Source organism: Lactuca sativa, chromosome 7 (assembly GCF_002870075.4).
Source record: "Lactuca sativa cultivar Salinas chromosome 7, Lsat_Salinas_v11, whole genome shotgun sequence".
In the NCBI taxonomy this organism is placed as follows: Eukaryota; Viridiplantae; Streptophyta; class Magnoliopsida; order Asterales; family Asteraceae; genus Lactuca; species Lactuca sativa.
In genome coordinates, this window is record NC_056629.2 from 8,064,936 (window position 1) to 8,078,258 (window position 13,323).

At 34.4% G+C, this 13,323-nt stretch overlaps 1 protein-coding gene across 1 annotated transcript; it reads left to right on the plus strand.

The window, feature by feature from the left end:
* Positions 1-2,549: 2,549 nt before the first annotated feature.
* On the plus strand, positions 2,550-5,006 carry LOC111908171 (uncharacterized). Its single transcript, XM_023904004.2, has 2 exons — positions 2,550-3,747; positions 3,871-5,006. The coding sequence occupies exons 1-2, from the start codon at positions 2,550-2,552 to the stop codon at positions 5,004-5,006; spliced, it is 2,334 nt and encodes a 777-aa protein (XP_023759772.2).
* The last annotated feature ends 8,317 nt before the right edge of the window (positions 5,007-13,323 follow it).

A 13,323-nucleotide genomic window follows, 5' to 3' on the forward strand; every position in this document is an offset into this window, starting at 1 on the left:
TCGTTAGCAATCTCTTCCACAAATCCCAATTGACAACGATGTTGATCTCTGCAAACACGATCGATACGAGCTTCCAGGTAGGGTTTTTTTTCGAGTCTATACACTTGCATTTCTCACCCTAAATTGACATGATATATCACGAAATTTATGAAATTAAGCTTATAATGAACGAAGAATCGAGTGTCTAATACTTGATCTCACATCATTGAAGACATTCTATCTACAAAATTCCTAAATTATTTCCTATTGTTGATGAATTCTGAACTTGCTTTCTTTTGCGATGAATTATACGTATAATTGGATCATTTTTGTTGATCATGTAAGTAATTGTAGTGTAGCATTTACTTGGTGGATGATTAAATCAACAGACAAAGAAGGAAATTGATACTAATATCAGCGAGAAAGTAGCAATAAAAAATATAAATGATATATTTGAACGTGCTTTTGTTGTTGTTAGTATCATTCGTTAGATTAAGCTTCTTACGCTCCTTCTTCACCCATTCATTATGGAAATCAAAAACATCTTATTACCACCTTCTAGAAGAAATTTCGAGATATATACTTGGATTTTGAGCTTACGAAATCTGATCTGTATGAGATTATTAAAGCAAACGAATGTGAATCAGAGTCACATTCTTGGTGATTTTCTTGGATTTTGAGCTTACACATCTTATTATGAGCTCAGAATGATGTCAAATACATACTTGTTGGATGATTAGTGATTCTTGTTGTTATTGTTGCTTCATTACTCTTTCATTTGGGGTAATTAACTTCTATCTTGTTTCATATAATCTCATAGACATTGTGACAACTTACATATTTTTTATAAACACCAAGTGTTCGATGAAATGCCTCAATGAAAAAACCTCTACAAATAAATCAAGAATAAGGTGGTGTATTTATTGTTGTAGTATGTAGGTGCTTGTTGATGGTTTTTTTGCTGAAACAACATCATTTTCAAGTCTCTATTTAATTTGCCTCTGTTTTTCTTAATGGACTTCATTTCCACAAAGTGACATTTTATTTGAAAATCCTTAACTTTGAACCCTCATTAAGCCAAACATTAAGACCCTTAGGTTAAATTGAATTTCACATCTCTATAGCCTAATAATTAACCAACAATCATTTTAAAAGTGATAAACTTAAGGCTTAACCATTAAATCCTTAATAGAACACCAAAAATGATTTAGAAGATATTATGATCAATTTTCCCAAATCGGTCCTCCAACTTCTAAAATTTGTGCAAGTCAATACGAACATCTAAAAATCATGAGACTTAGTTTTCTGAAAATCTTAGTGTCAGGGGCGAAGTATATTAAGGGTCAGGAGGGGTTGTGGCCCCCCCTGATTTTTTTATTAGAATTGTAAATAGTCCATATTTTTTATCCATATTAGGCCTAGACATTAAAAAATTGGGCTGTGGCCCCTCCTGCGCTTTTCCAATAGTCCGAATCAAACAAAAAATCAGATCGTCATTATCGTTCGTCCCTACCCTCGTGCCTCGTCTGAAATCTGAACCAAACACTCCTTAATCGTTGCTGTGGCCTGTATCACTGCGTGCTGTCACACTGTTGCCTGTGTTGCTGATCAGAACTCAGAAGATCAGTGATCAGTCCACTCTGTCTCCTGCCTTATTCTCCAAGTCTAAGTCTGAACTATAAAGTCTTGCTGGTCGCTGGAAGCCTGGAATCAATTGATCAATGTGAATATTGAATTGTGAAGTGAAGCCTGGAAAAAAATCATAATTACTTAAGCAGGTTTGTTTTTTTTTTCACAATGAGGGATATGAACCTACAAGGCTACAATTACAAAGATTAATTTAACGATACAAAAAATAAGGAATCCTTATATTAATATATATTAATTGGGGCCACTGTATTTGATAATAAACTATAAAGTTCTAGATTCATTATGTGACACTATAACTAAATTCTTTGCTATCACCTAATACTCTTTTTGAGTGTTGGTAAATTGGTATGAATATGATGAAACCTGTTGACATTTGCAAAAAACATAAGGTTATATTTGGTTACATAAAATACTATAGAATGTAACATATTCAGTGAGACCAATTATTTGTTAATTTAATTATTTAAATACAATAATGATGAAGATGAATATCATTAATTGACCATTATTTGAATCTGTAGTATTTATGAAATTTCTACATGAACAATTATAAAAAGATAGAGCAAAGTAATGATATTTAACCCCTATAAAGAAAATCTTATAATATAAAGTCAATCCGTGTGTCTAGATGTTTCTGCATTATTGTCCAACAATTTCTTTTTTGTCAAGAAAAAACTTAAATCTTACACACAAGCTGTTATCTATGTTAAACATTTACAACTGTATTTAAGTAATTTAGAATTTTGAAGCATTGTTAATTAACCGATTTCAGATTTTTGCAAAATTTTGCAAAAATATCAAATAAGATTTGTAGAAATAAGATTTTTTTGCAGAATTTGGGTTGTTGGTTTATGAGCTTATGATTTCACTTTTGATTTTTACAGATACAATCATATAAATCTCACAATTTCATGGGAAAAATGAAAACCACTGATTCTTTTTTCAAAAGAAAGAATGATGATGAAGAAACTCATAATGATAATCAACAGAGTAAACGTTACAAAGCTTCAACAAGTGAGCCGCAACCGCAAGAACATGAAAATCAACAAGAGAATGATATTGATGAAGCTACACAATCAAATCCTAATGAAGTGGATCTTAAGCATCTAGAAAGAGATCCCGCTAAACGAAAACAAATGTGGGAATATCCAGTTAATTTAAGGGAACAAGTAAGACGAGCTTATATGACTTTAGGACCTTTCCAAATACGTCTTCAAGAATATCATGCTAAAGGTTCAAAGAAACATCCTCGTAGATTCCAATATTCTTGGTTCAACATTTTCCCTAATTGGTTAGAGTATTCTCCAACAACACATGCTTCTTATTGTTTTATTTGTTATATATTTAATGATAAACCAAGTGTGTGCCATGGTTATGATGCATTTACTGTTAAAGGATTTGACAATTGGAAAAAAGTTAATGATGGGAAAAATTGTGCATTCTTGAAGCACATTGGTTGTTCACAACATAGAAATGCTGTTACATTTGCTGAAAACTTGATGAACCAAGCAACACACATTGAAAATATTATAGTGAAGCAAAATGAAGCACAAATATTGAAGAACCGGTTACGATTAAAAGCTTCAATTGACACAGTTCGTTGGTTGACATTCCAAGCTTGTGCATTACGAGGACATGATGAATCGCCTAATTCCAAAAATCGAGGTAATTTTCTTCAACTAATAAACCTTCTAGCGTCTTATAATGATGAAGTTGCAAATGTTATATTAGAGAATGCTCCTTATAATTCAAAGTATACTTCTGGAGATATTCAAAAAGAAATTCTTAGTATTATTGCAAATAAAGTTCGAAAGCATATTCGTAGTGAAGTCGGGGATTCGTACTTTTGTGTCATGGTTGATGAGTCACGAGATGAGTCTAAAAAAGAGCAAATGGCCATAGTTTTGAGATTTTTTGATGCAGAAGGGATCATACGGGAAAGGTTCTTAGATTTGGTTCATGTTAGGGATACCTTATCATTAACCTTGAAAACAAATATGTGGAGGCAACTTTTGCACTATCAGTTTGATGTTAGCAAAATCCGTGGCCAAGGTTATGATGGTGCTAGTAATATGAGAGGGGAATGGAATGGATTACAAGCACTTGTTCTTAAGGATTGTCCTTATGCGTATTATGTTCACTGCTTCGCTCACACATTACAACTAACACTGGTGGCTGCTTAAAGGGAAATTATTCCTATACACCAATTTTTTACAAACTTAATTTTTACAATTAATGTAGTTTGTGCTTCCAGTAAGCGTCATGATGAGTTACAAAAGGCAAAGGCAACTGAGATTGAACATTTATTAGAACTTGGTGAAATTGAATCAGGTAAAGGATTGAATCAAATTGGGACATTAAGAAGAGCTGGTGATACACGTTGGGGTTCTCATTTTCGTTCTGTTTGCAGTTTGCTTAACATGTTTGATTGTACACGTGTTGTTCTCCAGGGAATAATTGATGATGTATCTGCTACTTATTCTCAACGCGGAGATGCTGATGCAGCTTACTGTTACCTGAAATCATTTGAGTTTGTGTTTATTCTTCACTTGATGAAAGAACTAATGGGAAAAACTGATATACTTTCTCAAGCTCTACAAAAGAAATCCCAAGATATTCTTAATGCCATGGAGTTAGTTTCAGCAACAAAGGAGAGTCTAAATGATTTCAGGAACAACGGATGGGATTCTTTACTTGAACAGGTAAAGATTTTTTGTGAGAAACATCAAGTAGATGTGCCGGATATGCAAGCTCCATATACTTGTACTAGATATCGGCCTCGAAAAAACGATAATCAGTTTACTTTTGCACATTTTTATCGAGTATATTTGTTTACATCCACATTGGACAAACAGTTACATGAGTTGAATAGTAGATTCAATGATCAGGCGATGGAGTTGTTAAGTCTTAGTTCTACTTTAGTTTCAAAAGAACACCCTAAAGTGATTAACATTGATCAGATTTGTCTTCTTGTTGAGAAGTATTATCCTGAAGATTTTACAGAGCAAGAGAGAATTCAATTACGATATCAGTTGGATATTTTTAATATCGATATGACAAAGAATCCCAGGCTAAGTCGTGTATCAACTATTGTTGACCTATGCAAGGGTCTTGTGGAAACTCAGAAACGTGAGACGTATTATTTGCTTGATAGAGTGGTCCAGTTAATCTTGACACTTCCAGTTTCTACCGCAACAACAGAGAGGGGATTTTCAGCAATGAAAATATTCAAGAACCGCATTCGCAATAAGATGTCAGATGACTTTCTCGCAAACAACTTGGTGGTTTATATAGAAAGAGAAATTGCTGAAAACATTGATACGAAGTCAGTAATTGATGAATTTAAAGACCTTAAAGGTCGTCGGGCTGAGTTGTAATTCTTTTTCTAGGTATTTTTGGTATTTAGTTGTTGAAAAAAAATTGGTTTCTTTTTATGTGTAAGACAGTAACTTAAGGAATTTTTGGTGAGTAATTTAGGTATTTTTGGTGTTTAATTGCTGATTTTTCTTTTGGTTCTTTCATGTATAAAAACGTTAATTTTAGTTTGTAATACTTTCGGCCCCCCCAAGTCAATCGCTCAAGCTCCGCCCCTGCTTAGTGTGTCTACTTTCTTCGAACTTTGAATCACATTTCGAAATTCCAACTTCTTGAGGGGTAAAATTGGAATCTTCTCAGGCTGGTCCATGCTGTCACAGATTTCATGCACTGTCTTCAAAAAAATCAAAATAAATTCATCAGAACTCCAAATGCCAAAAGTCCAAAGCCTATAGTTAGATATGGATATTAAATTTCCCATATATAATGGATTTGATGTAATTCTTAGTAGATTGGTACAGTTTATTCCAATAGTGTTGAGTGGTCCAGAATGTGACAGCTTAAAGTTACTTACTTGTAAATTTAATATAAAATCAACCAAAAATCATTAGAATGAGATCTTTATATTTATGAAAAGATAAAAGAGGGAACTTTACCAATATAATTTTATAAAAATTTAATAATGGGTTGAAAGTTAAGAAAACATATCCCAAATAGAGGCCTACAATCTAACAGAAAATATGGAAATATGTACATAAGTTTTATAAGATTAATACAACAAGCACAAGCTAAATAATGTTATAATTTTTGTGTAGGTTCTAGGAAAGGAAAAGATCTATCTTGCTCATGCTAGCTAATTTTCAAGATCAAGGAGGTGAGTACTAACTCTCCTATTATGTAGGCATTACTTATTTTATGTTATTGTTCACAGATACCCTAATAACATGTGATTATGTGTATCCAATCATATATGATTTATGTGGATGAGATTCATTGTCACATTCTCGATTCAATAATTGTTCTTTGTCTACTATAATCATATGTGACTAAATACAGATAATCATATGTGATTATATGTATTTAATCACATATTATTTACACGGACAAAAAGTAATGATGTCTATATAAATCATATGTGATTAGATACATATAATCACGTATGATTATATACACAAGAACAACTATTAAATCTAGAACACAAAGATAAATAATGTCTACATATATCATATGTGATTAAATGCACATAATCACATCTGATTATATGTATCTAATCACATAGAATTTTTGTGGAAGATATTTATTTTTGCGTTCTCGATTCAATTGTTGTTCTTCTGTGCTTAATTACATGAGACTATATGTATCTAATTGGATATGATTTATATGAACAATATTAATTTTAACATTCTTGTTCAATAGTTGTTCTTGTAAATTTAGTTACATATGATTTTTGTACATAAGATTCATTTTCGTGTTTTTTGATTAAATAGTTTTTCTTTTTCCACATTAATCATATGTGATTAATACATACAATCACATATGATTAAATACATAAGGAAAAATATTGACTCATGAATATTATCAATATAAATCATATGCGATTTGATACATATAATCACATGTGATTAAGTACATGAGTACATCTATTGAATTGAGAAAGAAATAATGAATCTTGTCCACAAAAATCATATGTGATTAAATACATATAATCACATGTGATTAAATATATTAGAACAATTATTGAATCGACACAAGAATAAATATTTTCCATATGAATCATATGTGATTAAATATATATAATCACATGTGATTAAATACACAAGAACAACTATTGAATCCACACGTGAAAACAAATATTGTCCATGTAAATCATATGTGATTAAATACATATAATCACATGGGATTTAATACACTATGCCAATTATTAAATCGAAAACACAAAAATAAATACGGCCCACGTAAATAATATTTTATTACATATGATTACAAATGATTATTTGTATTTAATCACATATGATTACAAGTGATTAAATACAAAAGAACAATTATTGAATCAACATGTAAAAACTAATATTGTCAATGTAAATCATATGTGATTAAATACTTATAATCACATATGATTTAATACACGATGCCAATTATTAAATCGAAAACACAAAAATAAATACGGCCCACGTAAATAGTATTTTATTAAATACATATAATCACGTGTAGTTATATGTATCTAATCACATATGATTTACATGGACAATTTTCATTTTTGCATTCTCGATTCACTAGTTTTTCACGTGTATTAAATCACATGTGATTATATGTATTTAATAATATATAAAACATATATGATTCGATACATATAATCACATGTGACTCGATACGTATAATCACATGTGATTATATACAAGAGAAAACCTAATGAATCAAAAACACAATAACAAATCTTTGTAGGTGGGGATGGGGATGGTGGTGGCGGGGTGGTGGTGGTGTGTGGTGATGGGTGGTTTCAAGTGGTGGTGATAGTGGCGAGTGGTGGTTTTGGTGGGTGGTGGGTGGGTGCGTGTAACGCCCGTAGATCCTGGCTAGTCAATTTAGAGGCAATAAGTGTCGAAAACGACTTTTTGGCAAAAGATTATTTATAAAAAATAGTCTTAACCAAGTTTTAGAATATGTATCAAGGTTTCCGTACATATAAAGAACGCCGAAATCCGAATTATAACGAAGAAGTTAAGACTCGTCAAAGTTTTACAGCAAAACCGTCACGACACCGGGAAGCGTAAATAGTAAATTTATGATGGAGCGACTTTTATCCTTATCAATCTAAACAAAAGTTGTAGTATATGTTAAACCGAGAACATACAAAAAAAGAACGCCCAAATCTGACTTCGTATGACGAAGGTATGAATTTTCTAAGATTTGGCTTAGTAGTGCACGACCCGAAACTCGATTTTTAGTTCGAGCGGTTTTTGGCTTATGCGACCTAAATGAGAGTTGAAGATCTCATTAATAGGAACTCAAGGGTAAAAAGATAGATGAAAACGGAGTCCGTATGAAGGAGTTACGAATTCTTCGCGGTCATTTAACAGTTTAAACGCCTCCAACTGTTAAATTTGAGATCGATCGAGAATTAGCCGACGGAGTCTAAATGAAAGTTGTAGATCTTGATTTTACCTACGCGTTGAAAAAAAGAATGTCGAAAACGGAGCTCTTATGAGAGAGTTATGATTTTTTCTAAGTTTGAAGGCTGATACGCGATAGGGGGTGACGTGGCACCACCAGAAGGCTGCCACATGACCTAACTCGGCGAGTAGGTCCTCTTACTCGGCAAGTACATCAGTCAGCACTCCTATAAATAGAGGTGTCGGGTTCCCTCACTTCCTCACACCTCTCTCTAAAGCCCCACCCCCCCACCAAAAGCCTAGGGAACCTCCCTAGCACCCGAAGGAAGCCCTAAGGCTCCCAAAGCCTCGAGAAAAGAGCCTTTCGGCTTAGAAACGCTGCTCCAACAAAGCCTGGTTTTCGAGAAAACCCGCTGTAAGTGAGCTATGCCTACCCTATCTTTAGTATAGCTTATGTTTCATTATAGTAATTTTATTAGGACCTTATAATAAGTACTTGGGCTATTATTATGGGTTATATAAGTATTGTTTAACACTTATATAATAGTAATAATAGCTAGACTATTAATTAGTCTTGGTGAATATTAGACCAAACTCTAGTGGTAATGATACTAGGTTTTGACCGAGGAAAATTGTGTTGAGAGTAACGAAGTGCTGTCCGAGTACCCAGTCACCACCGTATCAAGTGAGTGCATAGTTACTTTCATCTTACACATAGATATGGAGTATTTTATATAAATTACGTGCTATGTGTGCATATTATTTGAATACTTGCTGTCTATGCTGGATGAACGATTTTATACATGTTTTAAAAGATTTAAACGGTATATTTATTTTATATCTACAAATATGTTGGGATAAAACATGGGTAGATGAAATAGTTTATGTGTGATAAAATAAAATGATGAGAGATAGGTGATGATAGGAAGGTGATAATAATTAGGTGAGGATAGATAGGTGATGATGAATCGGTGATGTAGGATGAAAGATACTATAACCTTGTCCGGCAATTTGGAGATGTAGTCATCTACCAGGGTATAGATGGCGACCATGGACTATTATAGACAACCCCGTGGAAACACCAGTAGGCTCATAACCTGTAGGTGATGAATTACGAGTTCAGGCGATGTTGTATCTACGTATTCATGCGATGATACCCTAACCCCTTACTATGAATTAGGAGTTCAGGCGATGTTGTAACTACGTATTCATGCGATGATACCTTAACCCCTTACTATAAATTACGAGTTCAGGCGATGTTGTAACTACGTATTCATGCGATGATACCGTAACCCTTGTTGGGCACGTATTGAGGGAGTAATCCCTGAATCAATATTGTCTATGCGATGTAGGTGATGATCCTTAGGGAGAGTCCTTAGGAACAAGCATATAAGGAAATGCGACGTAAGGAGGTGAGAGGTAAATATGATATAGGAGATGACCCTTAGGATAATTCCTTAGGGAAGGTACTTAGGAATAAAGAAGATAACGGGGATGGGTAATTGGGTTAATTATTTTATGATTAAACATAATAATTATATAATTGTGGGTTGAAAACCCTATGTACTCACCAGGTTTCCCAACCTGACCCACTCAGTTTACTTGTATCACGGGTGACGATGTGAAGTTACATTACACTGAGAGATTAAGGAGATATAGATCACTAGTGTAAATGAATGTAAGTTATGTTTATGCTTATGTTTCTGTATCGACGATGACATCCCAAATGTTTTAAAATGAATAAAAATACATTTCTTCGGAAATGCTTTGATAATGAAATTATCATGTTTTTTTGGGAACAAATTCCGCAATGTTTTTATTGAAAGGGATACTCTGATTTTTATAAAGCATAAACAAAAATCGCTCTTTTCTGGCCGTGAAAATGGGGATGTCACAGTTGGTATCATAACCATTAGTTTAAGCGAACTAGGAATATGAATTCATTTCTAGACTTAAACATAGAATGCTAAGCAATGATGGTGAGGAGTGTGTCTTAGGTAATACACCTAAATAGACACAAGCACTAGCTTATTTAGGGAAAATGCCTAACATGCTTTCATGTGCTAAATGATTTATGATATTCATTATATGATCGGATCTATGGTCTGTTGCCGACCGAATCTAGAAATTTTATGTGTTTAGATTTCTAAATGTTTAATTATGGTATTAGAACTGGCATGTAACTTTTCGAAGTAAGAAAGAGGATTATGCGTCTAAAATCTTCTCTGTTTATATTCTCGTCTCCATGTGTTGAACGCATGCTTCCGTGAATGTAACGTCATGGTGAAGGCTCGTATCGAATTGAGTAAATGGAGGAAACGAGAAGGCTTGCGATAGTGAATGACGCTTGTTGGAAGATATCGTAAGAGAGGTATCTTGCCTTTAGAATGTGTCTAATAAATAAATACGTCTAGTATGGGAGAAGTACACTTTCGATTAGCAGAAAGAAAGAACTTTTGGTATAATCAATGAAGTTATCCCATCGTATGGAATTTCCACCACCAACCAAATTGAAGCAGAATTTATGATTGAAGATATGCATAGAAGAAGTCCTAGTAGAGTCTAGGGGAAATTTTTCTGATTATTTGGACACACTTTTATGTGTTAAAATTGTTTTTTTGTGATAATGACTTGGAAAACTACGAGACAATACTTGGAACGAGTATGAGTAGGTGTGAATGGTAGTAGAGGCCTATACTACCGGAAGCACAGGACTCACACTTGGATCAGGGAAAGTCACAAGGTTACCAAGAAGCTAGTAATTGATTTTGTTTTATTCAAGTATGTCGTTACCATTGTTTCGGTAATGACTAAGAAGATTGTTGTTATCCCGACCCTAGTGGTCATATCACATTGAGTCTGACTACGATGAGTAGGTTACGTGGTTTAGAGAACCAAGTTTGATGTAGCGTCCGACTTAAACCAAACGATTGAAATCAAAGCGATCAATAGAAGTATTGTGCTCGTTGTTAAAGAAGTTGGTAGCTAGAAGTGCTACATGTTAAAATGTGATTATATCACATTAGACCATGAAGGAAGGCATATTCCATTCCGGAATTTGACTCTAAGAGACCTAAGTCTAAGCATTGCTACATACGATGATAGGTCATTAGAATATGACACATCGGTTAATCGTAGTAATCAAATTAACTTATCCTAAGTTTGTTAAGAAGAAGAAGGAGTCTCTGATAAAGAATGAGGTTGTGACACGAAGGTCATGATTGAAAGTCTAAAGAGCAGGTGCAAGATCGAGCACCGCCTGCAGTCAAGGAGTCCAAGAGTTAGATACTCGTTCGAAGCAACATAGAAGTTACAGTTATTACCTAGGATGAAGATATAACGTATGGAGTCATTATACAATCCTATTTCGTTGATGATTCCAGGACGTAATCATCCTAAGGGGGGGATAATTGTAACGCCCGTAGATCCGGGCTAGTCAATTTAGAGGCAATAAGTGTCGAAAACGAATTTTTGGAAAAAGATTATTTATAATAAATAGTCTTAACCAAGTTGTAGAATATGTATCAAGGTTTCCGTACATATAAAGAACTCCGAAATCCGAGTTATAACGAAGAAGTTATGGCCCGTCGAAGTTTTACGGCAAAACCGGCACGACACCGGGAAGCGTAAATAGTAAATTTATGAAGGAGCGACTTTTAACCTTATCAATCTAAACGAAGGTTGTAGTATATGTTAATCCGAGAACATACAAAAAAAGAACGCCCAAATCTGACTTCGTATGACGAGGGTATGAATTTTCTAAGATTTGGCTTAGGAGTGCACGACCTCACCTGAAACTCGATTTTTAGTTCGAGTGGTTTTTGGCTTACGCGACCTAAATGAGAGTTAAAGATCTCATTAATAGGAACTCAACGGTAAAAAGATAGACGAAAACGGAGTCCGTATGAAAGAGTTACGAATTCTTCGCGGTTATTTAACAGTCTAAACGCCTCCTACTGTTAAATTTGAGATCAGTCGAGTATTAGCCGACGGAGTCTAAATGAAAGTTGTAGATCTTGATTTTACCTACGCGTTGAAAAAAATAACGTCGAAAACGGAGCTCATATGCAAGAGTTATGATTTTTCTAAGTTTGAAGGCTGATACGCGATAGGGGGTGACATGGCACCACCAGAATTGGACATGTGGCACCACCGGAAGGCTGCCACATGCCCCAACTCGACGAGTAGGTCCTCCTACTCGGCGATTCCATCAGTCAGCACCCCTATAAATAGAGTTGTCTAGTTCCCTCACTTCTTCACACCTTCAAACCCTTCTTTCTCTCTCTAGTTTCTCTCTCTAAAGCCCTAACCCCCCCCCCCCCCCCAAAAAAAAGCCTAGGGAACCTCCATAGCACCCAACGGAAGCCCCGAGGCTCTTGAAGCCTCGAGAAAAGAGCCTTTCGGCTTAGAAACGTTGCTCCAACAAAGCCTGGTTTTCGAGAAAACCCGCTATAAGTGAGCTATGCCTACCCTATCTTTAGTATAGCTTATGTTTCATTATAGTAATTTTATTAGGACCTTATAATAAGTACTTGGGCTATTATTATGGGTTATATAAGTATTGTTTAACACTTATATAATAGTAATAATAGCTAGACTATTAATTAGTCTTGGTGAATATTAGACCAAACTCTAGTGGTAATGATACTAGGTTTTGACCGAGGAAAATTGTGTTGAGAGTAACGAAGTGCTGTCCGAGTACCCAGTCACCACCGTATCAAGTGAGTGCATAGTTACTTTCATCTTACACATAGATATGGAGTATTTTATATAAATTACGTGCTATGTGTGCATATTATTTGAATACTTGCTGTCTATGCTGGATGAACGATTTTATACATGTTTTAAAAGATTTAAACGGTATATTTATTTTATATCTACAAATATGTTGGGATAAAACATGGGTAGATGAAATAGTTTATGTGTGATAAAATAAAATGATGAGAGATAGGTGATGATAGGAAGGTGATAATAATTAGGTGAGGATAGATAGGTGATGATAGGAAGGTGATAATAATTAGGTGAGGATAGATAGGTGATGATGAATCGGTGATGTAGGATGAAAGATACTATAACCATGTCCGGCAATTTGGAGATGTAGTCATCTACCAGGGTATAGATGGTGACCACGGACTATTATATACAACCCCGTGGAAACACCAGTAGGCTCATAACCTGTAGGTGATGAATTACGAGTTCAGGCGATGTTGTAACTACGTATTCATGCGATGATACCCTAACCACTTACTATGAATTAAGAGTTCAGGCG

Coding starts and splice junctions, on each gene's coding strand:
- LOC111908171 (XM_023904004.2), top strand. CDS start 2,550: ATGAAAACCACTGATTCTTTTTTCAAAAGAAAGAATGATGATGAAGAA. Junction 3,748..3,870: donor AGCACTTGTTCTTAAGGATT/GTCCTTATGCGT, acceptor CAATTAATGTAG/TTTGTGCTTCCAGTAAGCGT.